The 27,539-nt window shown below is 50.6% G+C and overlaps 1 protein-coding gene across 1 annotated transcript in view; it reads right to left on the bottom strand.

Moving 5' to 3' along the window:
* Window positions 1–27,539, bottom strand: part of SYNJ2 (synaptojanin 2) — a 112,573-nt gene that overhangs the window by 63,548 nt on the left and 21,486 nt on the right. The window contains exon 2 of the mRNA XM_070376959.1: window positions 9,031–9,117. Coding sequence (XP_070233060.1) covers window positions 9,031–9,117 — 87 coding nt within the window. The remainder of the gene's footprint in view (window positions 1–9,030; window positions 9,118–27,539) is intronic.

Genomic DNA, 27,539 nt, shown 5'->3' with positions numbered 1-27,539 from the left:
TTCCGTGGGCTCAGCACGGGCAAGGCGGAGTTCAAGAACCGTCCACTCGCACGGGCCAGATGACAGCCCAGTGGTTGAGGCTGGGAGCCGGAGACTGGACTCCGGAAGGGGCGGGTCCCACCGGAAGGGGGCGGGTCCCGGGGGAGGATTGGAAATTCTCCTCTCTCTCTACACCCGCGTCGTGCAGTCGTGCAGTGGGTTTCTAGCCCCACTTCCTCAACAGCCTCTGCGTGGGGGGACCGAGTCCCTGGCAGGAGTCCCAGGTTGCTCTGAAGACAGCAGGCACTTTCTGTGCAGGGCAGCGGCCCGGGGGAGGCTCGGGGCGGGCGTGCGACAGCAGGCGTGAAAAGGCTCTTGAAATAAATGAGCGCAAGGGGAAGAGCCATCACCACTGAGGAGGCAGGCTCCCGAGTCCTGGGCCGAGGGGCTCGGGAAAGATGCAGGAAAGAGCCGCTGCGTGGGAGCAAGCTGGAAGCAGATGCTTTAGTGACACTCGGTTCTCAGGGATGCTTACCGTGTGCCAGGCACCACTCCACAAACCTGCTCCCAGCACCCTCAACCAGGAGGTCCCATTTTACAGGCAGGGAGATGGAGGCACAGGGAGGGTGAGTAGCCTGCCCAAGGCAGCACAGCGGGGAGCTGGGATTCAAAGCCACTTTCTAGCCCACCCCAGGAAAGTCACTCAAGCCAAGTCTGGTTCCAGGGCTGGGGGCTCCTGACCGTGTCCTTGGCAGAAGTACAGCCAACCTGTCTTACAGCACCGCTGTTCTAGACTTGGGGACTGGCCCTCGAGGAGCGGAACTGCCTGTCCAGTGCACGGCTCATCTCTGTTGGACCCAAGATGCAAACATGGGTCTCACCTCGGCCCAGGCTCCGTCCAGCCCTGCGGGCGGGTGGCCTTCAACCACTTCAGCTGTTGTCTAAGAATTGTGGTTGGCCAATGCTCCCCTCGCTCATTTTCAAATTGACACCAGAAGTTTTCATCATTAGTTTAAATGGTTGTGAGTAATATATTTTCCAGCATGTGCTAAATATTGACATGTAAAAATAAAACTGTTGTGGGCCTCCATACCAGCATCCAGAGGAATCCAGGTGGTGATTTATATTCATCATCATGTATTTTTTTTAAGGAATCATGAACAAGATCTTCTTGAACAGATGGGATTTTTACTCCTATTTGCCGTCCACTTTCCCCACAGAATTTCATCCTAATGTTACATTCTGTGCGTCACTCGATCATACTGTACAGCACTTTGATCCTAAAGTTCCGAGTCTTTAAAAAGTTTTTCTTCGGGCTTGAGTCATCCCTACAATGATTTTCAGTAGAGATTGGTCAAATGGTGTAAACAAAACATTTTTGTTAAACGATCATTTAACATAAAAAGTAAAGATTTGCTGGAAAGGCTTCTCTTAACGAGACGAGTGGTATTTCTCGTTCATGGACACGTATTTATTGGTGGAATGAAACTAGATTCCAATTCCGGTTCTATTTTTCATTTTTATAGATGTAAACGCTGAGGAACCTTGTTCGCATTGATAAACAGATGGGAACAGAAAGGGCTTCATTAGAGAAACGTCACTCAATTCTTCAAAGTCCTTCTGAGTTACATGGCAAGAAATAAAGAAATCACAATGAATTATTGACACAGCGCTGTTAATGCTGTCAGCTGACACCCCACTTACTTCTTCCATTTTGTGGAAAGAAAACAATTGACTGTCATCTGACTTGTCAACAAATCTGTCACCTAGTCATTGAGGTGACTGACTTGCCCAACCGCTGACAATATTCTGACTTGTCCCTTTGTTTGGCAACCTAGAGGCATTTACGTCTGGAACAACACAGCATGCTGAGATGCTGTGCGAAATAAGACAGCAGAAGGGTGGTTATGGGTGGAGCAGGGAGGGTGAGAAGCCAGCTCCACATCCCAGGACATTCTCAGGCAAACTGATGACCGGGAGGCGCTGAGGAGCGGAAGTTGTTTTCCTCAGATCTAACCACGTCCGTGCTCACAGTCTCCGTGACCCCAAGAAAACGGCCCCTCAGCCTGGCAGGGGTCAGTCAGTCCTGGCATCACCATGTCCCCCCATCTGTTTAAGAGCGGCCCCTGAGCCCACACAGAAGGTGTCTCCAGGGGTAAAACAGGCTGGCGAGACTCGCCTGCCCCAGGCGAGGGAGAAATCCTCTCTGAGGTCACCTTGAGCATGGGATCCCAGCTGTGTTTTCAGTAACTCAGGATCAATTTTCTCACAGCCCGGAAATGAAATGGGCCATGGGGGGGCGGGGGGTAGTGATTGGGGGCTGGGGATCTCAGACGTCATCAGCCAAGGCTGAGTCCAGGGCCTTGAAACCAGATAGGATCTTGAAAACAAGGCAAAGACAAAAGTCAGGCTGACCTTGGCCTGAGAAGATAGGGCTCCGCACGCCTTTCAGCGGCCTGTGGGGCCTCAGGCCATCTCTGGGCACCAGATGGGCTCCCATCCCTTTCAGCTCCAACTCTCTGGTTCCAGGGCTCCAGCAGCAGCAAGACCATGCCTGGGTTAGAGGATGCTGGCCAGAGTCAGGTGAGGTGTTGGCGAGGGCAAGAAATGGGTCACAGACCAAAAAGACATCTACACCAGAACCAGGAGGGCCATACCCACACAGAGGCAGCCTGGGTGAGCAGGGTGGGGCAGTGGATTGCAACTACCTCGATATAAATATGTGCTTCCCAGGTGGCTCAAGGAGTAAAGAATCCGCCTGCCAATGCAGGAGATACAGGGTTCGATCCCTGGGTCAGGAAGATCCCCTGGAGTGGGAAATGGCAACCCCGCTCCAGTATTCTTGCCTGGAAAGTTACATGGAGAGAGGAGCCTGGTGGGCTACAGTCCATGGGGTCTCGAAAGAGTGGGACATGACTGAGCAAATTATATATACAGGTTAACTGGGATAGGGTTTCAGTTTGAGATGATAAAAAATGTTCTAGAGATGGACGGTCAGAGAAGGCAATGGCACCCCACTCCAGTACTCTTGCCTGGAAAATCCCATGGACGGAGGAGCCTGGTGGGCTGCAATCCATAGGGTCTCAAAGAGTCGGACATGACTGAGAGGCTTCACTTTCACTTTTCACTTTCCTACATTGGAGAAGGAAATGGCAACCCACTCCAGTGTTCTTGCCTGGAGAATCCCAGGGACGGGGGAGCCTGGTGGGCTGCCGTCTATGGGGTCACACAGAGTCGGACATGACTGAAGCGACTTAGCAGCAGCAGCAGAGATGGACGGTGGTGATAACTGCTCAAGAACATGAATGGCCTTCATGCCACTGACCTGTAATGCTTAAATGGTTAAAATGGTAACTTTGAGGGACCTCCCTTGTGGCTCAGCTGGTAAAGAACGTGCCTGCAATGTGGGAGACCTGAGTTCGACCCCTGGGTTGGAAGATCCCCTGGAGAAGGGAACGGCTGGCTACCCGTTCCACTATTCTGGCCTGTAAAATTCCATGGACCGAATATAGTCCACGGGGTCGGAAAGAGTTGGACATGACTGAGTGACTTTCACTTTCACTGGTGGTCCAGTGGCTAAGATGCCACGCTCTCAATGCAAGAGGCCTGGTCAAGGAATCAGATCTCTCAGGATCTGATTGCAGGATCACAACCAAAGATCCTGCAAGCCACAACCAAGATCAAAGATCTCGCATGCCATAACTAAGACCAGGAGCAGCCAAATAGATAAATAAATAAGTAGTTTTTAAAAATGGTAAATTTTATTATCTTATATATGTTAGGTGCTCAGTCATGTCCAACTCTTTGCAATCTCATGGGCTGTAACCCAGCAGGCTCCTCTGTCCATGGGGTTCTCCCAGCAAGAGAATCCCACTGGAGTGGGCTGCCATTCCCTTCTCCAGGGGATCTTCCTGGCCCGAAGATTGAACCCGGGTCTCCTGCATTGCAGGCAGATTCTTTACCATCTGAGCAACCTGGGAAGCCCTATCTTATGTATATTTCATCACAATTTGTAAAAACCTCCAAAACCTCAATTTAGAAATCCTCTCCCTCAAGAGAGCCATCTTCAAAGCCCAGCTCCAAGTCAGAGCTGTCTGGGAGAAATTCCAAGCCCTGCAGGGACAGGTCCCGAGTTTCATCCAGCCGAGGCCACTCGTCATCTGGCCGGGAAGGTCGGGCGCCGGGGCCACCATGAGTCACCAGCACACACAATGGTTCATTCAGAGATGGTGCCAGGCGTGTTCTGCGTTGGAATTTCTCTGTTTGCTCAGCCTAAGAGTTCTCTCCCCAGCCAGGTATGAGGGATCTCAACCGTGGGTGCCTACACACCATCCTCCCTCTTGACTGCGGGTCCGGGATACCCTCAGATCTATGAACAGAGGACCTGGGAGCCGATGCTTCCCCACCTGTGAAGTCAGCAGCTGTGGCTGGAGGAGTCCGAGCCCCCCGCCCCTTACCAGCGAGCTCAGAATCCTGAATACCTGGATCCACCAGGTATCTGTCTCCTCCCTGCCGAGAACACAAGCGCCGTGAAGGCAGCGGTGTGCTGGCTACTTTCACCAGCTTCCGGGAGCCGGCTGAGCACAGCGCATCCCAATTCCATCCTGGCCTGAAACCACCCACGGTGGATACACTTACATGACGGAACCTGACAAACACAAACCGTCAGGGATTCCCCACCAGAGAGCCGGACGCCAAATAATGACCGGCCCACCACTGGGTGTAAGAGTTAAATTATTAAGACGATGACCAGCCCACCACTGGGTATAAGAGTTAAATTATTAAGACTGATGGCCGTTTCCTTTCAAGACTTGCTAGAGAATACTGCATTTTCTGAATCTCAAAGGACTCCTAAAGACTGTCAAAGGTCCCCCTCCGGGGACAGTCCATCGTGTAGTGACTGCCCAAAGAAGTCAGCCGCGGCTGACTACCACCAGGGGTCACAGACCCAAGGCACTCAGCCTGGGCCCCACGCCTAGTTCTCCCTGAGGGAACCCTGCAGGACAGCCCTTCACACCCACTCAGTAGCCAAGTTCAGTCCATGTTCATTTTCTCACGTATTAATAAAAATCTTCAGAACTATGTAAGATAGAGATGAGGCAGTTTTCCTGCTTTTAGAGGTGTGAAAACAGCCCTCAAGATATTGAATGAACTAAGAAGGTCAGTCTGTCGAGAAGCTGAAATTAGACTTGAGGAGGGCTGTGTGGTGGAAAGCTTACAGGACTGTCAAGTACAGCTTTACAGGCTGCGCACTGCCCAACTCCAGGAAACACAGTTCAACGGAGACCTCAATGTATTCAACCCCCAAGGCTATGAAATAGGGAGGCCTTGAGAGCTTAGGGGAAAGGGGAGTTAAATCCCTATAATCATTGGGATAAATTCTTTTTATAACAACACTCTCACTTTCTATGCCTTGTATTGTGTATGGGTCAGCAAGCCTGACTCTCATATCCATACATGACTACTGGAAAAACCACAGCTTTGACTATATGAACCTTCCTATATTCATTGGAAGGACTGATGCTGAAGCTCCAATACTTTGGCCATCTGATGCAAAGAGCCGACTCATTGGAAAAGACCCTGATGCTGGGAAAGATTGAAGACAAGAGGAGAAAGGGGCGACAGAGGATGAGATGATTGGATGGCATCACCGACTCAATGGACATGAGTTTGAGCAAGCTCTTGGGAGATGGTGAATGACAGGGAAGCCTGGTGTGCTGCAGACCATGGGGTCACAAAGAGTCGAACATGACTGAGTGGCTGAACAACAATAGGAAGCCCCAACTCCAGGGCTTATTGTCCCCTTCCTGCTAGCATTTCAGAGAGGAAGGAGGGACTCTGAGCTCTCCATGGAAATCTACAAACTTGTGAACATTTCTTAATTTCTAACATAAAAGGCTGTGTTCACTTAGGTAGACTGAAACTGAACAACTGCCCCAAGTTAATTAAGAACCTGAGCGGAAGTCTCTCTCTCTGTACAGAGACCTTCAGTCTAAAAGAGTCAAAACAGGGCCCACCTCCCACTCGGTCTGGTCATCCTGGTGGCAGGTGAAAGCTGGAATTTCACTCTGTACTGCCAGCACCCTCAACAGGTGGGGAAGAAACAAAACACATCGTAGTTCTGGGATAGGGACTTGCAGACGGAAAAGAAAATCAAGTTCAAGCCAAACATTCCTCAGCGTAACCGAAGAGAACTGGAAAAACTCGATGACAAGGCCCAGTCCTTCCATCCTTCAGACTCTTGTTCAGTCGCTCAATCATGTCTGACCGACTCGTTTTGTGACCCCATGGACTGTAGCCCGCCAGGCTCCTCTGTCCATGGGATTCCCCAGGCAGGATTACTGGAGTGGGTTGCCATGTCCTCCTCCAGGGCATCTTCCCGACCCAGGGATGGAACCCGAGTCTCCTGCATTGATAGGCGGGTTCTTTACCACTGAGCCACCAGGGAAGCCCACATCCTTCAGATATCCTGGGCACTCTCAGAAATGTGTTGAGAAAGGCCAGATAATCCTGACGTTCCAAGTGAGACACACTCTCACTACACTCAGGGAGCCTTCACAGGCCCCCCTGGAAGGTGACACAGGCAGGCAGGGCTGGGGGTGTTCAGAGGACATCAAACATGGCTGGGGACCAGGGGCTGTGCTCGCTACCCCCTCGGGGGGAGGAGCAGGTGGGTGAAGGGCCACAGGCAGGGAAGAGGGCCTTGTCTGGGGCAGCACTGGGAGCTGGTCACCTCTCTCCACTCCCTGCCCTGGGATGAGCCTCCCGTAGCCAGGCACCCACAGACACCCTGGCTCACTCGGACACTGTCCGTGGGGGCTGCAAGCCTTCCCAGTCAGGACCAGTTTCCTAGAGCTGATCTCCAACCTCAGCCCAGGAAGACAAGCTTTCCCCTGGGATACAGGCAAGGTACCACTTCCCTGGTCTTGGAACCTTAGCCTTTCTGCCCCTTTCAGGACAGAACAGCCTAGTTGGTGAAGGCAGCCCCTGATGCCATAAAAAAAGGAGTTTAAAACCTAGTCACAGGTTCAAGGGGCTTCCCTTGTGGCTCAGCTGGTAAAGAATCAGCCTGCAATGTAGGAGACCTGGGTTCAATCCCTGGGTTGGGAAGATCTCCTGGAAAAGGGAAAGGCTACCCACTCCAGTATTCTGGCCTGGAGAATTCCATGGACTGTAAAGTCCATGGGGTCGCAAAGGGTTGGACACGACTGAGCAACTTTCACTTTCACAGGTTCAAGAGGGAGGGGGCACATGTATACCCGTGGCTGATTCACGTTGCTGTATGGCAGAAACCAACACAACATTGCAAAGCAATTATCCTCCCATTAAAAATAAGTACATTTAAATTTTTAAAAAACCCACTTGCCACTTAAGGACTGCCCCACTTTCGGCAAGTCACCGATGCGAAATGAACCATTAATTTACGCACAAGAAAAATATTGCCAATCATAATTGTAAAATGCCAACAACTGTAACATATCTGAAACACCCAGATGTTACAATATAAAAAAATGTGTCATGGAATAGAGGAATTACAACTCTTAAGCTTTCTAACAGTTCCAGTTCCTACCTCAAGTTGTTGGGAGAGCTGAGTTAATAAATTAAAACACTTAAAACTGGGCCCAGCACAGAGTAAGCACCACATAAGGTCAGCTGTCATCTTCACATCCTCGTGATTGAGGAAAGGCCGCAGGAATTTTTTATAACCTCGGGAAAAAAAAAAATCATGGCAAGGGAAAAAAAAAAACCTACAGAAACCCTTGGCAGGCAGCACATCTTCATGGAAAAAAAGTGTTTAGAGGCCGCTAGATCCAGGTTTGAATTCTAGCTGAGCTTCTTAGGCAAGTGATTTTTACCCTCTGAGTCTGTTTCCTTTACTGAAAAGGAGAATAAAGACACGGTATCACGTTGGCTTGTTTTTAGGATTAAAGAAGCTAATGTACACTTAGCCACTGGCACAAAACAGACATTTAATACATGCATTTTTTCATGTGGGTACTGAGTGTTTTTCCTAAACACTGTTTGGAGATGATCACCATCATAGTTCAGAGGAGAAAAAAAAAAACCACCCGACTAAAGAAAAAAGAGCCAGAAAAGTAATGGCAAACAACTGTGCTATTCTGTCTGCTGTGAAAATCCTCAGACCAGGGAACACAGCTGCTGTGTGGATGTGGAGATGAAAGCAGCTGCTGTGTGGATGTAGGCTTGGGAAGAGCCTGCGTTTGAGCAGCTCACAGCCTGATCTGGTCTTGGCCCCATAAGTCACCAGAGACACTGGGCAGGGACAGTGTAAATCAGACGGCAGAGAGGGGAGGAAGGAGGGGGTTGCTGAGCCCCGACATCGCATCAGGGCTCCTGCGAGGCCCAGGAGTGCAGAGGTGACCGAGCGGCCTCACGGGGAGACTGTGACTCCCCAGAGGCAGCCGGGTCGACGGTTCAGCCCCTCGCGTCTTACACCGAGCAAGGATGCCCTCGTGTTCCTGTGAGTCCTCTGCCCTTTCCAGTCGGATCATGTGGCCCAGTTCTGGAACTCTTTTCCTTTCTCTCACTCACACCCACCCTCAGTGCCCAATGGTCAGGCGCTGGTGGCTTTTCTCTCCTTGCCAATGATGCCCCATCCCAGCTCCACTCTGTCAAGACACACTCAGCAGGTCCAGGGGCTTCTGACCTCTGACCTCCACCCCCTTCTAGAATACAGATCCCCTGTAAAACAACACACCAGCCCCTGGGGAGATGCCCCTGCCCTCCCAGACCAGGCTGGAAGACCTGAGATCCTGGCAGGCACCCAGAGAAGGTCTGTGCCCACTCTGTGCCCAGGGTGGGAAGGAGTGCCAACAGGGGAGGACCAGGCTGCTCTCACCTCGACCTCTGCCCTAGCCTGGAGGAGCCGGCTCAGGGAAATAAAGAAACATTTTAAAAGAGGGTAGCAGCTGAAATAAAACGACTAAATCCCACAGCCTCTCCAAACTCACATAAGAGAAGCTCTGCCCGACACTAGAAGTCTATAGCCCCGAGCGTGTGACAGCTGCCGCCCTCCACGCGGGTACTCACCGGACTTCAGCCTGAGCTCCCCCAGGCAGCCGTAAGCATCGATGAGCTTCCCATACTGGCCTTTAATGACCTCCTTTTCTTCCGGGGCTGCGGGAGAAACACAGCACAGAGCATCAGCCAAACCTCCTGGTGGAGTTCATTCACTGCAGCTTCCGATGCGGCTCCCACCCACTCGGCAAAGAAAACGCAGAGTCAGTAGCTCGGCCCCAAGTCATCTGTGTGGAGGCTTGTGGATCGGAAGATCGCCGAGCTCCAGGGACTGAGACCTTCCCACCTGCTGTCTGAAAGCTCCGGCAGCGTCCCAGGGAGGGCTGCAGAGGCGGAGGGGAGTCCCTGGCCGGTGGAGGTGCTGGGTTTGAGGCGGGAGCAGGTGTCTCAGGCCGGCCCCATCCCTCGGTACTGCAGCCCACGTGCTCAGAAACAGCACTGAGTCATCGCTCCCCGATGGGGAGGACCTTCCTTCCTAGGTATTGTCCACCAGAGGCCGCGTCGTGCAAGTGCCCACCCGCCCCCTGGGGACCTGCTAACACACAAGGGCTGAGCAGGAGGCCTGGGTGAGCCTGGTGCTCCACGTCCGGGGCCAGTGAATCCCAAGGCAGGCTGATGAGCAGAGGTCCCTGGGGTCTTCAGAGTTACTAGAAACACCCAGGACTACACCCAGCCTATGAGAAGCAGAAGAAGAAAACCTGGCAGAGGGAAAAACCAGGAAAAGGAAGGAGCCCTTAACCTTGACAGTAATACCACAGACACCACTGGAGGTGCCACTGGCTCTTACAGGGGCCAGGCCTTTGTGCCCTTTTCTCAGAAGAACATTTCTAAATGCATAGAACAAAACACAAACACAGATGAATCCTTAAATAAGGACCCCGCAAACTCTCACTTTTCACTTTCATGCATTGGCGAAGGAAAATGGCAACCCACTCCAGTGTTCTTGCCTGGAAAATCCCAGGGACGGTGGAGCCTGGTGGGCTGCCGTCTACGGGGTCGCGCAGAGTCGGACACGACTGAAGCGACTTAGCAGCAGCAGCAGCAAATACCATTAGGGCGACTTCCTATGGAAGCAAAAACTCAGCCTCAACTGAATTCATCTAATACAAGGGCTCTCCATCTGAGGCGACAGAGGAAAAAGCCTGGCAGACACCACAGCTTCATAGATAGGTTTTGGGGGGCTCTGTATCTCTAAAAAGTGAAAGTGAAAGTCGCTCAGTCGTGTCTGACTCTTTGTGACCCCATGGATTGTACACAGTCCATGGAATTCTCCAGGCCAGAATACTGGAGTGGGTAGCCTATCCCTTCTCCAGCGGATCTTCCCAACCCAGGAATCAAACCCAGGTCTCCCGCGTTGTAGGCGGATTCTTTACCAACTGAGCTACCAGGAAAGCCCTATAATCTCTAAAATTGTATGCAAAATTTTTGATGTATATTTTTATGAGACTGGGATCGTAATTTTCATCAGAATCTTCAAGGAGCTCTAAGGTTAAGAACCAGTTTAATAAATGACATTTTCCTCCAAAATTCACATGACTTTTTCTAATCAGGGTTTTTTGCTGGGGGAGGAGGGAGCAGAGTAATCTAAAGGTAATTACCCAAAGCCGGGGCTTCCCTGGTGGCTCAGCAGCGAAGAATCCATCTGCCAATGCAGGAGACTTGGGTTCAATACCTGGGTTGGGAAGATCCACTGGAGAAGGGAATGGCTACCTACTCCAGTATTCTTGCCTGGAGAATCCCATGGACAGAGGAGCCTGGCAGGCTACAGTCCATGGGGTTGCAAAGCAGCCACTAAACAAGTGTATATAAGTCAGTCCCAACCTCCCAATTCACTGCACCCTCCCTCGTGTCCACATCCTCTCCCTTCAAAACTAGCAATCGCATCCCTCCAATCCCTGCTTCCATCTTCACATCTCATCCTCTCTCCCTCTCCCGCCTCCTTCTTCCATCTGTTAAGGACCATTGTGAGTACACGGGGCCCCTGGATCATCCCCAACAATCTCCTATCCCAAGGCCCTTAGCTTAATCACAAGTGCAAGGCCCCTTCTGCCACACGTGGGAACCGTCACAGGAAGTGGGCATCAGGATGGGGGCACTGAGGGGCCCACAGATGGGCATGACCCACTTCCTGGAGCCCGCGGGTCTTTGCCCCCACAATGATGACAATGAGGAGGACGAGGCAGCCTTCCTGCCCACCCTGGTCTGCTCCCCAAAGAGATGAAGGCCTCCTCCATCCAGGTGATGACGAGTCCGCCGTTCAGGGACAAGCCTGCTGCCACGTGCCTACGGAGCCCTTCTGGAAGTGGCCTGCCCCCTACTCTAGGGCAGGTGAAGCCTGTGAAATCCCATCCCTGCAGGAGGAAGCGAATTGCCCCCTGCAGGCCTGTTCAGGGCCACACGTGGTGTCTCCTGGTCTAAAGAGAGAGAGGTAAACAGGCAGCTTCCAGTCCTCACTACAGTGGACACGTTGATCAATGCAAGAGCATAATTCTGACTCACACACAAAAATCGTATTTCAACCCGCAAAGCTTTACAAAGCCTTAGCACAGAACCCTGAAGCCAGAGTATCATCTGGGTCTCACCCTGTTGACCCTAAAACGAGGAAGTCTTTGTGCCTTTATGTCCCTCTACAAACAGTCCTGACCAAACAAACAAAACCCTGGGAAACTGCCAGCCAAAGGAGCCTGGTCAGATCCACACTTCAGAGGTGGGAACGGGACAGCAGGAGAAGCTGTGGAAACAGACCCGACCCCTTGCCCCGCTGGTCACAGAAGACAAGCACACACAGCCGGTCCCCCTGCGCTGGGAAAATTAAACAACACAAATTTTAAAAAGGCTTCTCATCTTATTTTAAAAACAAACAAGCACAGCACCAACAGGCCACCTTGTCCCATTCGAATCCTGTAAATGATCAACTCCTTAATACAGAATCAGCACCATCATCCCTGGCTTTCACACAAGGCACCTCACGGACGGCCACAACCTGACTGCATGTGCCAGGCTTGGGAGAAGATGCTTTTCCTCCATCGCAAACAGACCAACTGTAAACAAACTGGGGGGCTTAAAACATCAAAACTTTCTCAGCTCTTGAGTCTGGAGGCTGGAAGTCTGGAAGGAAGGTGTCAGCCGGCCACCACCCTCTGAAGGCTCCAGGGAGGGTCCTCCCCTCCTCGTCCTGGCTGGTGGTGGCCATCAACCTGGACCTTCTTTGGCCTGCAGCTGTGTCCCTCCAACCCCTGCCTCTTTCATCACGTGGCCATCTTTTCCCTGTGTGGCTCTGGGTCTCTCTCCTCTTGCAAGGACACCCATCACATCAGATTGGGGGCCCACCCTACTCCAGGATGACCGCATCTCAACCTAATTACACAAAGGACCCTATGTCCAAACATGGTCCCATTCTGAAGTATTGGAAGTTAGGACTTGCATGTATCTTTTGGGGAACACAGCTGAACCCATAAGATTCAGTAACCTTTTCCTTCCATGAGCCAGCCCTGTTAAAAGTCCAGACTCTCTGCAAAGCATCCCTCCTTTTCTCCAGGCCTTCCCCTCCAAGGCTCCTTCCCACCCCTGTGATGTGTAAGCGGGACACGTCCCAGCCTGGGAGACAGGGCCTCCTCACTGCGCCCCCAGGACCCCCAGAGGCCTGGCCTCCCAGGCAACCTGTTGCAAAACCACCCGACACCACCGCTTGCCCCAGATAACCGTATTTCCTCACTTTGTGTCAAAGGAAGAAAAAATCCGTTTTGCTCTTAAAAGGGAGTTCACAAACCAAAAGCCTCAGGCAGGTAATGAAGGAACGAAGCTGCAGGAAGGTGACCCAAGGATATACGCACCTTCTAATGGGGACACATGGTCCGTTTCTGCCCACTGCCCCCAGGAGGTCAGACCAGCCTGGGTACCAGCGAGTTTCCAGTTTTTTGAGAGAAATAGGGCACTTCTGATTTCTCAGTCTTGGCAACCAACCCAGGTTTATTTTAAGCTCTGTGTGGGCTGCACACACCTCTGCAGACTGTATTTGGTCTGCCCATTGGCAACTTCTGTCCTTCCTTACTTAATGTCTCAAAAATAGAATTTTCCCGTCTTCCACGCTTTTGTTTGTTGCATTTCTGGAGGGTTAGTCCATGTGAGAATGTTTTTGCTTCCCCATACTCACCGCCCCTCGAACCCCGACCATCGGCTACGACTTTCCAGGAAGTCCTCCCCTTTGTCCTCATCCACCTCTTGCCCTGGGATTTAGCCATTCGTTCCAGTGAGCGTGTATCTGAGGGCCGGCTAGGCACAGGGACCCAGCAGGGACCTGAACAGACCCAAACCCATCCACCCCAGAGGCAGCCGAGGCAGGCGCGGGGCCTCGGCAAAGAAGGGACATGTGTCATGAACGGATGAGTGACGACAGTGGAAGCCAACCCGCTGGGGGTAGGAGGCAGGAGCAGCGGCCCCGACAAGGCTGTCACAAAGGTGGTGGAGCGGCAGCGCCTACTTGGGGCCAGGAACCACACAAGCTTCCTGCCAAGGGGGACAGACGCGATCAGCAGCACAATGCAGACAGCGACGTGAGCCAAGAAGAAAAAGCGAACAAGGAAGAGGGGTGGGAAGCGGGGGAATGAGGACTCTCACATGGTGCAGTTTGGCAAGGTCTCACTGCAGGGGCAATCTGTGAAAGCAGATGAAGGAAAAGAGGGAGATGGCTGAGTGGAGGGCCGGGGAGCACTGTGGGCCCAGAAGAGCATGTGCAAAGGTCCTGGGGCTGCAGCATTCCTGGAATATGCAGGATCAGTGAGGTCAGCGAGTCTGACAGAGGGGATGGAGCCAGGGACACGCTGAGAAGCACTGTCTTGGTCATACCAAGACTTGGGCTTTCGTGCTGAGCCAGAGGGAGGCACTGAGGGGTTTGGGGGATCACTATGGCTGCTCGGTTGAAAACAAATCCAGGAGGGGCAAGAGGAAGGCAAGGAGACCAGTTAGGAGGCGCTACAATGATCCTGCAGAGAGGATGCTTGGAGTGGGGTGGGGTGGGGGGGCGGCTGGAGGTGCTGGGAACACGCACATACCACACACACGCACTCACTTTATTATTATTGAAACTTGCAAAGAAAAGCAGAGTAGTGTAATAACTTTATGTGCCCACCAGCTCTGACTGGTATCTATTCACACTCAAGCTTACTTCATTCGTATCTCCCATCTGAGAGGGTAACAGGCAGGAAGGCCAGGGGTCTCCAAACGGAGAAAACAGGCTGCAAGTGTCTCTCAAAGTTCTGTGTTGCTATGACGACACCTGGTTCCACCTGAATTTCACATTTCTCAAACCTTGAGCTACCCAATGCGTTTTTCTTATGGAAATGTTTTTCTTAAATTATGTTAATGAAACTATGTATTTGCTTGGGAATTTGCCTTTCTTCAAAATGGTTCCACCTAAGACTAACTTTTTTTCTTTTCTCAAACCTTGCGCTGATAATAGCTCAACAAACCAGTATTCATATCAATTGTTTTATGGCTGGGGGATGACAGACCTCCAGCCATCCTATCTGAAAAATGCATATTGTGGGAGAGGGGCCTGGTGAAACTCCCTCAGCCTTGACGTGTCTCTCTTATCTGATTAATAGCTTTCTAACAGACATAAAGCAGCTTGCTAAAACTAGCAAGGGGGGCACTCTCCATCCCCCTTCTGATGTCTGTGTCAGAAGCTTTCTCTGTCCCCTTTCCACTTTAATACAACTCTGCTACACAAAAGCTCTTGAGTGATCAAGCCTGGTCCCTGGTCCCAAAGCTAAACCTTCTTCAGAGATCATGAATCTGACATTATTCACCGTAAGCTATCACATCCCATCTCAGACACCTCACATCAGTCTCATTGTGTGGGCTCAGACAATAAGCAACAATCAGTGTCAGGAGTTTAAAAACAAAAAAAAAAACATCCTAACCCCACTAAATCAGAAACTCTGGCCTTGAGACCCAGAAATCTGTTTTCATGAGTCTTCCACTTGAGAACCACTGTCTAAGATTATATTCCAATTCCAGACTTCATATTGTTCTATCTATAAATATTTCAGTAAGAATCTCTAACAGATGAGGCTTCCTTTTAAAAATACACCACAATACCATGATCATATCTTTAAAAATGTAACCATAATTCCTTAACGTCATCAAATACCTGCATATACGTCAAAGGCAAATGCAAAAGGCTTTATGGACGGACCGGACGTGGGACATGAGCGAAGGACAGGTTTCAAGGATAATGCTGAACAGCCGACAGGATGGTGTGACCATCACCCCTGGCGTCCATGGAGACTGATCGCCATCTGTCATGGAGTCAGACCGGCCCCGGTAAAGACTTTGAGGATGCAGTTGTGCCAGCTGCAGTCACACAGGCATATCGGCTGAAGATACAAACTGGACACCCCTGGCCAACAGAAGCTTCTTAAAATCACAGACTCAGGGAGATCGCCTTCAGAGGGCGTGGAGGGGGACAGGGCGCTTAAAGGTCTGGGAGACAGAGGAGAAGCCAGAAAGATACAAGGAAAAGGTGCAGTGCTTGGTGTCAGGAGCCAGGGGAGAGTGTGTCAAGGAGGCGAGACGGTCAGCGAGGAGGTCCCACGCTGCCGAGTCCCATCCCAGCAGGACTGAGCGCTCATCCTTCGAGTTACACACAGAGGTGAGCCAGGGGAAAAGCAGCTTCCGTAAAGATGAGGGGCAGAATCCTGAATGGGGAGGACGAGGCAAAAATAGAGGCTGGGAGTAGGAGCAGTTCCTTGAGAAATTCATCTGTGTGTGTGTGTGCACGTGTGTGTGTGTAGAAATGGGGGGCTGGGAGCAGAAAGTGGGGTCTAAAAGTTGCCCTAAGAAGAGGAGTTAACACGAGTTTGCACGCTGGCAGAACTGATCCACGGGAGGTAAAGGCTGCTGGAGGGGAGAGAAGGGGCCCACTGATCGGACGCGGTCATGACCCTGACTTGTGAGTGGGGGGCCACATGAACAAAGAGTCCGTCCAAGGCGACAAGAGAGCGGAAGGACTGGGGCAGAGGCGGTGGGGCTTCAGGGGCGGTGGGGCTGCCGGGGCGCAGGCCGCGGGTGGAAACGCTCTCCTGGTGCCTCCGGCTTTCTCTGTGAACTGAGAAGCAAAGCGTCTGCTCAAAGCCCCGCGGAGGCGGAGGCGGAGGCTCGAAGGAGCTTCAGCGAGAAGGGCCTTCGGGGGAGGCGGGAGGGTGAGCCGACATAGGAACTTACCTGGAGGCCCCGCTTGGGCCTGGGGACCCCAAAGAGGGGTCCACTGCCAGCGTGACGGTGGGTCCGCTCCAGAGACGTCCCGCCACATGGAGGCAGGTCCAGGCGAGGACAGGAGGACCTGCTCAGCGGTTCCCCAGGGGAGTAGGGCCGGCAAGTGAGGGGCAGGGGTGGAGGGGGAGGGATGCGGAGCGAAGGTGGGTAAGGGGGTGGGGAAGGCATTGGAAAAGGAGGCAGGTTCACCTCCTGTCCTGCTGGTGGGAATGTAAGTTGGTGCAGCCACTATGGAGAACAGAATGGAGGTTCCTTAAAAAGCTAAAAAGAGAGTTGCCATAGAATCCAGCAGTCTCACTCCTGGGCATATATCCAGACAGAACTGTAATTCAAAAAGATACATGCACCCCTGTGTCACAGCTGCATTGTTCACAATAGCCAAGATGTGGAAACAGCCTAATGTCCAGCAAGAGATGAATGGATAAACATTCTGGATAAATGAAAATATATATTCGTTCATCATTCATTTCTTCGGTCGCTAAGTTATGTTTGACTCTTGTGACTCCATGGACTGTATGTAGCCCGCCAGGCTCCTCTGTCCATAGAATTTTCCAAGCAAGAATACCAGACTGGGTTGCCATTCCCTTCTCCAGGGGATCTTCCTGACTCAGGGATCAAACCTGCGTCTCCTGCTTTGGCAAGAGGATTCTTTACCACTGAGCCATCAGGTAAAGAATGATGGCTTTACCTGATACACATACATACACACATACACAAATAGAATACTACTCAGCCATAAATAAGAAGGAAACAATGCCATTTTCAGCAACACGGATGGATCTAGATTATCATACAAAGTGAAGTAAGTCAGAAAGAGAAAGACGAATGCCATATGTACGATAGCACTCATATCGGCAACCTAAAATGTGATACCTGGGCTTCCCTGATGGTCCAGTGGTTAAGAATATGTCTTGAAATGCAGGGGACACTGGTTTGACCCCTACTCCAGGAAGATCTCACATGCTGTGGGGCAACAAAACCCATGCACTACTGAAGCTCGCGCTGCCCGAGCCCATACTCTGCAACAGAAGAAGCCACCGCAGTGAAAGCCTGTGCTGCAGCTAGAGGGTAGGCCCCACATGCCGCAACTAGAAAAAGCCGGCGCTCACCCTGTGTTGCTCAGTCACTCAGCCATGTTTGACTCTTTGCAACCCCGTGGACTGCAGCATGCCAGGCTTCCCTGACCTTCACTATCTCCCAGAGTTTGCTCAAACTCATGCCCATTGAATTGGTGATGCCACCTAACCATCTCATCCTCAACTGCCCCCTTCTCCTGCCCTCAATCTTTCCCAGTATCAGGGTCTTTTCCAATGAGTCGGCTCTTTGTATCAAGAGGCCAGAGTGTTGGAGCTTCAACTTCAGCATCAGTCTTTCCAGTGAATATTCAAGGTTGATTTCCTTTAGGATGGACTAGTTTGATCCCCTTGCTGTCACAAGGGACTCTCCAGAGTCTTCTCCAACACCACAATTTGAAAGCATCAGTTTTTCGGTGCTTAGCCTTCTTTAGGCTCCAACTCCCACATCTGTACATGACTATGGGAAAAACCACAGCTTTGACTATACAGACCTTTGTCAGCAAAGTGATGTCTCTGCTTTATAATATGCTGTCTAGGTTTGTCATAGTTTTTCTTCCAAGGAGCAAGTGTCTTGGAATTTCATGGCTACACTCACTGTCCACAGTGATTCTGGAGCCCAAGAAAATAAAGTCTGCCACTGTTTCCATTTTTTTTCCTGTCTATTTACCATGAAGTGATTGGTTCAGATGCCATGACCTAGTTTTTCGCATGTTGAGTTTTAAGGCAGTTTTTTTCACTCTCCTCTTTCTTCTTCATCAAGAGGCTCTTTCGTTCCTCTTTGCTTTCTGTCATTAGCGTGGTATCATCTGCATATCTGAGGTTATTGATATTTCTCCTGGCAATCTTGATTATGGCTTGTGCTTCAGCCAGCTCAACATTTCACATGATGTGCTATGCGTAGAAGTTAAATAAGCAGGGTGACAATATACAGCCGTGACGTACTCCTTTCCCAATTTTGAACCCAGTCCATTGTTCCATGTCCAGTTCCAACTGTTGCTTCTTGACCTGCATACAGTTTTCTCAGGAGGCAGGTGAGGTGGTCTGGTATTCCCATCTCTTCTAAGAACTTTCCACAGTTTGTTGTGATCCACAGAGTCAAAAGCTTTAGTGTAATCAATGAAGCAGAAGTAGATGTTTTTCTGGAATTCCCTTGATTTTTGTATGACCCAGCAGATGTTAGCAATTTGATCTCTGGTTCCTCTGCCTTTTCTAAATCTAGCTTTAACATCTGGAAGTTCTCGGTTCACGTACTGTTGAAGCCTAGCCTGAAGGATTTTGAGCATTACCTTGCTAGCATGTGAAATGAGCTTAATTGTGCAGTAGTTTGAACATTCTTTTGCATTGCCTTTCTATGGGATAGGAATGAAAACTGACCTTTTCCAGTTCTGTGGCCACTGCTAAGTTTTCCAAATTTGCTGACATATTGAGTGCAGCACTTTTAACAGCATCATCTTTTATTATTTTAAATAACTCAGCTGGAATTCCATCCCCTCCACTAGCTTTGTTTGTAGTGATGCTTTCTAAGATCTTTTTTGTATAGTTCTATGTATTTATTCTTGCCACTTCTTCTTAATATCTTCTGCTTCTGTTAGGTCCGTACCGTTTCTGTCCTTTATTGTGCCCATCTTTGCATGAAATGTTCCCTTGGTATCTCCAATTTTCTTGAAGAGATTTCTAGTCTTTCCCATTCTATTGTTTTCCTCTATTTCTTTGCATTGTTCAGTTAAGAAGGTCTTCTTATCTCTCCTTGCTGTTCTCTGGAACTCTACATTCAATTGGATATGTCTTTCCCTTTCTCCCATGCTTTTTGCTGCTCTTCTTTCCTCAGCTATTTGTAAGGCCTCCTCAGATAACCACTTTATCTTCTTGCATTTCTTTTTTTTGGGATGGTTTTGGTCACTGCCTCCTATACAATGTTATGAACCTCTGTCCATAGTTCTTCAGGCACTCTACCAGATCTAATCCCTTAAATCTATTTGTCACTTCCACTGTATAATCATAAGGATTCGATTTAGGTCATACCTGAATAGTCTAGTAGTTTTCCCTATTTTCTTCAATTTAAGCCTGAATTTTGCAATAAGGAGTCCATGATCTGAGCCACAGGCAGCTCCATGTCTTTGCTGACTGTATTAAGGTTTTCCATCTTTGGCTGCAAAGAATATAATCAATCTGATTTCAGTATTGACCATCTGGTGATGTCTGTGGGTGGAGTTGTCTCTTGTGTTCTTGGAAGAGGATGTTTGCTATGACCAGTGTGTTCTCTTGGCAAAACTCTGTCAGCCTTTGCCCTGATTCATTCTGTACTCCAAGGCCAAACTTGCCTATTACTCCAGGTATCTCTTGACTTCCTACTTTTACATTCCAGTCCCCTATGATGAAAAGGACATCTTTTTTTGGTGTTAGTTCTAGAAGAAGTTGTAGGTCTTCATAGAATTGTACAGCTTCAGCTTCTTCAGCATTAGGGGTTGGGGCATAGACTTGGATTAGTGTGATGTTGAATGGTTTGCCTTGGAAACAAACTGAGATCATTTTGGCATTTTTTAGATTGCTCCCAAGTACTGCATTTTGGACTCTTGTTGACCATGAGGGCTACTCCATTTCTTCTAAGGAATTCTTGCCCACAGTAGTAGATATAATGGTCATCTGGATTACATTCGCCTATTCCCATCCATTTTAGTTCACTGATTCCTAAAATGTTGATGTTCACTCTTGCTATCTCCTGCTTGAACACATCCAATTTACCTTGATTCATGGACCTAACATTCCAGCTGGATCATGGAAAAAGCAAGAGACTTCCAGAAAAACATCTATTTCTGCTTTATTGATTATGCCAAAGCCTTTGACTGTGTGGATCACAATAAACTGTGGAAAATTCTTCAAGAGATGGGAATACCAGACCACCTGACCTGCCTCTTGAGAAATCTGTATGCAGGTCAGGAAGCAACAGTTAGAACTGGACATGGAACAACAGACTGGTTCCAAATAGGAAAAGGAGTTCGTCAAGGCTGTATATTGTCACTGTGCTTATTTAACTTATATGCAGAGTACATCATGAGAAACGCTGGGCTGGAAGAAGCACAAGCTGGAATCAAGATTGCTGGGATAAATATCAATAACCTCAGATATGCAGATGACACCACCCTTATGGCAGAAAGTGAAGAGGAACTCAAAAGCCTCTTGATGAAAGTGAAAGTGGAGTGTGAAAAAGTTGGCTTAAAGCTCAACATTCAGAAAACGAAGATCATGGCATCCAGTCCCATCATTTCATGGGAAATAGATGGGGAAACAGTGTCAGACTTTATTTTTCTGGGCTCCAAAATTACTGCAGATGGTGACTGCAGCCATGAAATTAAAAGACACTTACTCCTTGGAAGGAAAGTTATGACCAACCTAGACAGCATATTCAAAAGCAGAGACATTACTTTGTCAACAAAGGTCCGTCTAGTCAAGGCTATGGTTTTTCCTGTGGTCATGTATGGATGTGAGAGTTGGACTGTGAAGAAGGCTGAGCACCGAAGAATTGATGCTTTTGAACTGTGGTGTTGGAGAAGACTCTTGAGAGTCCCTTGGACTGCAAGGAGATCCAACCAGTCCATTCTGAAGGAGATCAGCCCTGGGATTTCTTTGGAAGGAATGATGCTAAAGCTGAAACTCCAGTACTTTGGCCACCTCATGCAAAGAGTTGACTCATTAGAAAAGACTCTGATGCTGGGAGGGATTGGGAGCAAGAGGAGAAGGGGACAACAGAGGATGAGATGGCTGGATGGCATCACTGACTCGATGGACGTGAATCTGAGTGAACTCCGGGAGTTGGTGATGGACAGGGAGGCCTGGCGTGCTTCGATTCATGGGGTCGCAAAGAGTCGGACACCACTGAGCAACTGAACTGAACTGAACTGAACATTCCAGGTTCCTGTGCGGTACTGTTTTTTACAGCATCGGGCTTTACTTTCACTGCCTGACACACCTACAGCTGAGCATCGTTTCTGTTCTAGCCCAGCCTCTCCACTCTTTCTCTGCTCTTCCCCAGTAGCATATTGGACACCTACTGACCTGGGGGGCTCATTTTCCGGGGTCATATCTTTTTGCCTTTTCATATTGTTCATGGGGTTCTCGAGGCAAGAATACTGGAGTGGTTTGCTATTTCTTTCACCCAGTGTAGCCAAAAATAAACAAAATTTTTAAAATTTTTAAAATAAAATATGACACAAATGAAGTAATCTACAAAACAGACTTCAGACACAGAGAACAGACTTACGGTTGCCAAGAGGGAGACAGGATGGGAGAGGGGTGGATTCGGGATTCACAGATGCAAACTATTATACAGAGAATCAACAACAAGTTTCTACTATATATCCCAGAGGGAGCTATATTTGATATCCTATGATAAACTATAATGGAAAAAATATATATATGTGAAAAAATTTTTTTAAAGGGGTGGCAGGTTCATGGGATCGCAGTCTCACTGGGGTCAAAGTGGGTGGAATTGGAGAACTGAGGGATGAGCTGGAAAGACGAAGGTGGCAGATGAAAAGGGCAACATCTGACATAGATGGAGCGCCTGGGCTGACAGAAAAGAAGGTAAAACCAGCAAGGAAACAGGCAATCTCAAGGGGGGACAGAGGGCAACATGGTTCTGTGGTGCATGTGGATAAAGGGTCAACAGAGCCTGCAAGAGAATCTGACCCCAGGTTAGCCTCCCAGTCCCGTAAACTGATAAACACCGTCCATGTTACCAGACTACAGTAAGGCAAAAACAGACCATCTGGCAGCAAACCTCGGACTAGCAGGAATCACAGCTGACAGGAACAGTGATGGGGGCCCGGGAAGACTACGTGAATGGGGCAAGGAGCCTGGAAGCTGAGCCACCAACAGTGCATTCTGGGGTGACTGGGAGCAGGGGTGAGGCTTCTCAGCAAGACACCCTGTCGTCCACGCCCTTCCCGCACCTCCCCGCCCCCCACCCAGCATCCATGCCATTGACAGGGCTGCTGTGACAATGACTCCACAGAGGAACACTCCATGCGGCCCCGCCAGGAGCCCTGGTTCCTGTCCTGGGTACAGAGCGGGGTGTTGACAGTTTGGATGCTTAGATGAACCTAGAAAGACCTCCTGGTGAGCGCTGGACATGAGATTCCTAGCTGACTGCTTTTACAGTGGAGGGAAGAAGTACAGCCTGGGTGTGGCAAGGAGGAGCCTGGGGGACCACCATCCCACCCCTGGGTCCAGGGGGCCAAGGGCAGTGGAAGGGCAAGGGCTCCCTTGCAGGGGACGGCGCTTGCCCCAGCAGAGCGAAGCCGGTCCAAGATGCTGGTTCCCAGGACAGGGCTCTGTCGTCAGACGTTCCAGGGCCGGGGCAGGGCTCCTGGGAGCCACAGAGCTCAGCAATGCGGCCAGAATCTGCTCTGCTCCTTAAAACCCAGGCCAAGCAGGCTGTGCTCCTGGTCAGCAGGCGAGCTGTCTGGACCAGTCATCAACCCAAGCACACGTGCTTCTTTCTTTCACAATATTTTCCACAATCACACGCCTTAAGGAAATTCCAGCAAGGTCCAGCCCACGGGTCAGAAAAATAAGTAGGTCAATTTAACCATGCAGACGGCCCAAGACTGAGGCACCCCTTGTGGCTGTGTCCCTGGGCCAGATATTATATCAGCTTCTTCTATTTCATGGTCTCCAGAGGACAGAATCACTCAGATTCAGGTCACTGTCTTCTTCATGTGCTAATTCTGAGCTCAGCTCAGACTGGCTTGTGGCCGTTCCTTCCAGAGTTATCAGTTGGGAGCTGAAGCAGTGCTCCAGAAAGACAATGGCCTTCCTCGGGCCGGCCGGGCGGTGGGGGGGCGGGTGGAGGCTGCTGGGGGGGTGGGGGCGGTTGCTAAGCAAAGTGGAAATCAAAACATCAGTCTGAAACAGAAGCTTGAGAACCAAGACAAACCCAATCAGGCAGACACGTCAGCCCGGCTAGGACACTTTCCTGTGCTATCCCCAACTTTTCTCTCCAAAAAGTCCAAGCCACACGAAAAGGTCAGCGGAGAGTGGTTTGGCAGGGGACACTAAAAAAGAAAAAAAACGCTACCTAAGCAGATGCACTGCCTCCCTGCAAGAATGTGTTCGCGTGTACCACCAGCCAGAGGGAAAAAGAGGACAACGGGTCGTCTCCTGCAGCCACAGCTGGACAAACTCCCCTCCTTGCAGCAGAGTCAGCAGAGGCTGGCGTGACCAGACAGGGGAAGGGAGGCTTGTCCTCCTTGGACAAGAGGGCTTGAGCGCTGGGCTGGACACTGGGCCTTGAGAGTCTTCTTTTTGCCCCTGAAAAGAAGGAATCTGGGCCTTTTACAAAAGTACTGACAGAAGGCTGACTATGCTTCTGACGGAGCCAGGCGATAGGGCTGAAGTCCTGCTCAGCAGCCCTTACACCTCCAGGAGAGGGCACCAAGGGCTGGGCCAGGCTGACTGCAGGACCATCCCACCCCACAGAGCACAAGAAGGAGTGTAAATCACCCCCTTTTCCACAGAGGTGTGCATGCTTCTCTTTGGACACAGGAGAGAGGTAGACCCTTCAGGCCAAGTTCACGGCCTGCCCACAGATGTCCACCCCCTCCCCCAGGGATTCCGCCCAGAGCAAGTCCTGATGCGTCACTTCTGCCTACAACAAACCCTTCCGTTTGCTTCCCGTAACTAACATGTCAGCTCCACCCCCCGGCTCTGGCGCTGGAGGCTCCACTCCCAGCTACTTTTCCAGTTTCTTCTCTAACTGACCAGCCAGGCCAGTTCCGGAGTATTTCCCCCTCTCAACATCACCGTCATCGTTACTCAGAAAGAAGTACTGCCTTACTCCACCTGAATGCCTCTCCCAGCCCTGCCAAACCCTGCCTGCGGGTCTCCTCCCGCACAGAGAAGCCCTGTTCCCATGCATGCATACACACCTACCTTTAGAAGCCATATTGTTGTTTAGTGGCTAAGTAGAATCCACAGACTGGAGCCCGCCAGGCTCCTCTGTCCATGGGATTCTCCAGGCAAGAATACTGGAGTGGGTTGCCATTTCCTCCTCCAGGGGCTCTTCCCAACCCAGGGGATCGAACCCAAGTCTCCTGCACTGGAGATCCATATATATTGTCTAACACAACATGGGGCTTCCCAAGTGGCACTAGCGATAAAGAACCCACCTGCCAATGCAGGAGATCCGGGTTTGATCCCTGGGTCAGGAAGATGCCCTGGAAGAGGAAATGGCACCTCACTGCAGTATTCTTGCCTGGAAAATGCCATGGACAGAGAGGCCTGGTGGGCTACAGTCCATGGGGCCACAAAGAATTGGACACAACTGAGCGACTGAGCACAATACAACATGAGGTGCAGGAAGGGAGTCAGAGAGAAGGGGAAAGAAAACACCTTTTTGCATGTTGACCCCATCACTCAACAAGGATGCTAGATGTCTGCTGTGCAAAGGCTGGCCCAGGCACTGGGGGAGCAGCGGTGAGGCAGGAACAGAACCAGGAGGAGAAGCATCTTTCAGGAAGGAGGTGTGATCCCTGGGTGGAGCTACTGGACGGAGGACAGACCTGCAGGGGATCCAGCCGGCAAGCTGGCAATCTCCGGGGACTCCGAGGAAAGGCTTCAGAGGAGTGGCACGCCCCTAAGCCTGACTAGGAGAACAGGAGGAGAGAGCAGAGACGGCACACGAGGACAGACCCTTCACAGGAGGATGGGGTGGAGCAAGGAGGTGGGGGTGCTGTGGAGACAGAGTGTTTCTAAACATGAGGTTGCTGGGGAAATATCAACAACCTCGGGTATGCAGATGATACCACTCGAATCACAGAAAGCGAAGAGGGACTAAAGAGCCTCAAGATGAAGGTGAAAGAGCAGAGTGAAAAAGCTGGCTTAAAACTCCACATTCAAAAAACTAAGGTCATGGCATGCAGTCCCACCACTTCATGGCAAATAGATGGGGAAACAATGGAAATAGTGACAGATTTTATTTACTTGGGCTCCAAAATCACTGCAGATGGTGACTGCAGCCATGAAATTAAAAGACACTTGCTCCTTGGAAGAAAAGCTATGACCAACCTAGACAGCGTATTAAAAAGCAGAAACCTCACTTTGCCAACAAAGGTCTGGATAGTCGAAGCTATGGTTTTTCCATAGTCATGTATGGATGTGAGAGGTGGACCATAAAGAAGGCCAAGCATCGAAGAATTGATGCTTTTGAACTGTGGTGTTGGAGAAGACTCTTGAGAGTCCCTTGGACTGCAAGGAGATCAAACCAGTCAATCCTAAAGGAAATCAGTCCTAAATGTTCATTGGAAGGACCGATGCTGAAGCTGAAGCTCCAATCCTTTGGCCACCTGATGCGAAGAGCCGACTCATTGGAAAAGACCCAGATGCTGGAAAGATTGAAGGCAGGAGGAGAAGAGGCAGACAGAGGATGAGATGGTTGGATGGCATCACCGACTCAATGGACGTGAGTTTGAGCAAACTCTGGGAGATGGTGAAGGACAGGGAAGCCTGGCGTGCTACCATGGGGTCCCAAAGAGTTGGACAAGACTTGGCAACTGAACAAAACATGAGATACATCACCTGTTGGTTTAACAGTGGAAATCACCCAGCTAGGAAGGAAGGGGAAACTGGGGATGGAGTCTTCACGGGTGAGAGGTGACAGGACCGGTGAGAAGAAAGGGGTGCAGGAGCTGGGAGGGCAACGCACCCATACAGGGGGAGGCGGTGCCAGCCGCACGGGGCAGGCAGAGGACACACCAGAGCTTGTCAAAGTTCTCTTTTTAACGATTTTATTCTCTCGGTGACACAGGGAGTGAAATCATGAGCTGAGAGGGCCAAGGTGTTGAAGGCTTGAGAAGATGAGAAATGGTCACCTGGGGGAGCGGGAGGGAAATATGAGCAGGCAAATCCACCAGACTACCAAACAGCACCAGAAACAGTTAGGAAGTTGTAACAGACCAATCACGCACTCAGGGTTTTCTCCAGAAGTGTCCGGCAACATGAGAACGTGTGTGGAGTCAGGGGAGAGGACTCGCTCGGGGCTGGGGACTTTGCCTGGCAAGAATGAGGAGACAGAACAGTTAGAAGAGTAGAGAGTGTGTTCAAGACGGGGACGATCGCCACGGTTGGATAAGGAGGGAAGACAGGATGGGAGGGCAGGGAAGGTGGGGGGAAGGCTCAGGGACCACAGACTCAAGGTCTGAGCAGAGGTCCTGAGAGGGCAGGAGGGCAGGAGGCAGCAGAGTGCGCGCCTGGTGCCAGACTCCCAGGGCGGTGTGGTGACTGGTGATGAGCAGGTCTGGGGTGTGAAGGCGATGGGAGCAAAGACTTGGCAGTGACGAAGGGCGGCAGACCGCATGGGCACGACCCCGCCTAGGATGGGGGCAGGAGAGGCGGCAGAATCCCAGCCTGCCGTGAATGCGAGTGTGGCCGGGAGGCAGGCAGTCTTCTTGGGAGGGCGAGGGGCCCCGGGGGGAGCAGCAATGAGAAACACAGTGCCCATCCCACCCCCAGCAAGGCTGCCAGGTTTGGGGGCGGGGTACGAGCAGATGAGGACGGGGCACAGTTCCAGGAGGCTGGTGTGGGAGTGGATCAAGCTCCCCGAGGTCGATTCCTCCTCTGTATTTTAATCCAGAATCCAGACAACAGCCCCACTGTTCATTTCCTAGGCTTCTTTGATTTTTACAATTTTTTGTTTGATCAGATTCATTAGGGATCTGACCACAGCAGTTTGTTCACCTGTGTTTGATGCTCACAGATTGTCACAGCTTTGCATCCACACTCTTTGGGGACCTCTGTGACAAACTTGGGAGCACACAGGTCCAGGGGAGATGATGGAAGTGCAGCTCGGAGCAGACACGTTAATATCACTTCTCTACTTAAATCCCACACACAGGTACTGTCTGGGGGCGTGACCTGTGACAGGTTTGGCATCTTTCTCCATTTAAGTCTACTAGCATTGGAAGGCAAAGTCTTAACCACTGGACCACCAGGGAAGTCCCCTAAGTCTATCAGCTAAACGCACCTGCCCAGTCACAGAGGCCCCACCCAGAATCGGGGGCGGGGTGGGGGGAAACAGTCACACATTTTTTGTTACAAAAGGGCAGAAGAAACCTCAAATGAACCTAGATAACACTGTTTCATTGACTGGAAATTGTCTCCTCCAGCCAAAGGCTT

The sequence above is a fragment of the Bos mutus genome, chromosome 9 (genome assembly GCF_027580195.1).
Source record: "Bos mutus isolate GX-2022 chromosome 9, NWIPB_WYAK_1.1, whole genome shotgun sequence".
Taxonomy (NCBI): Eukaryota; Metazoa; Chordata; class Mammalia; order Artiodactyla; family Bovidae; genus Bos; species Bos mutus.
This window is presented reverse-complemented; position numbering and strand designations above follow the sequence as displayed.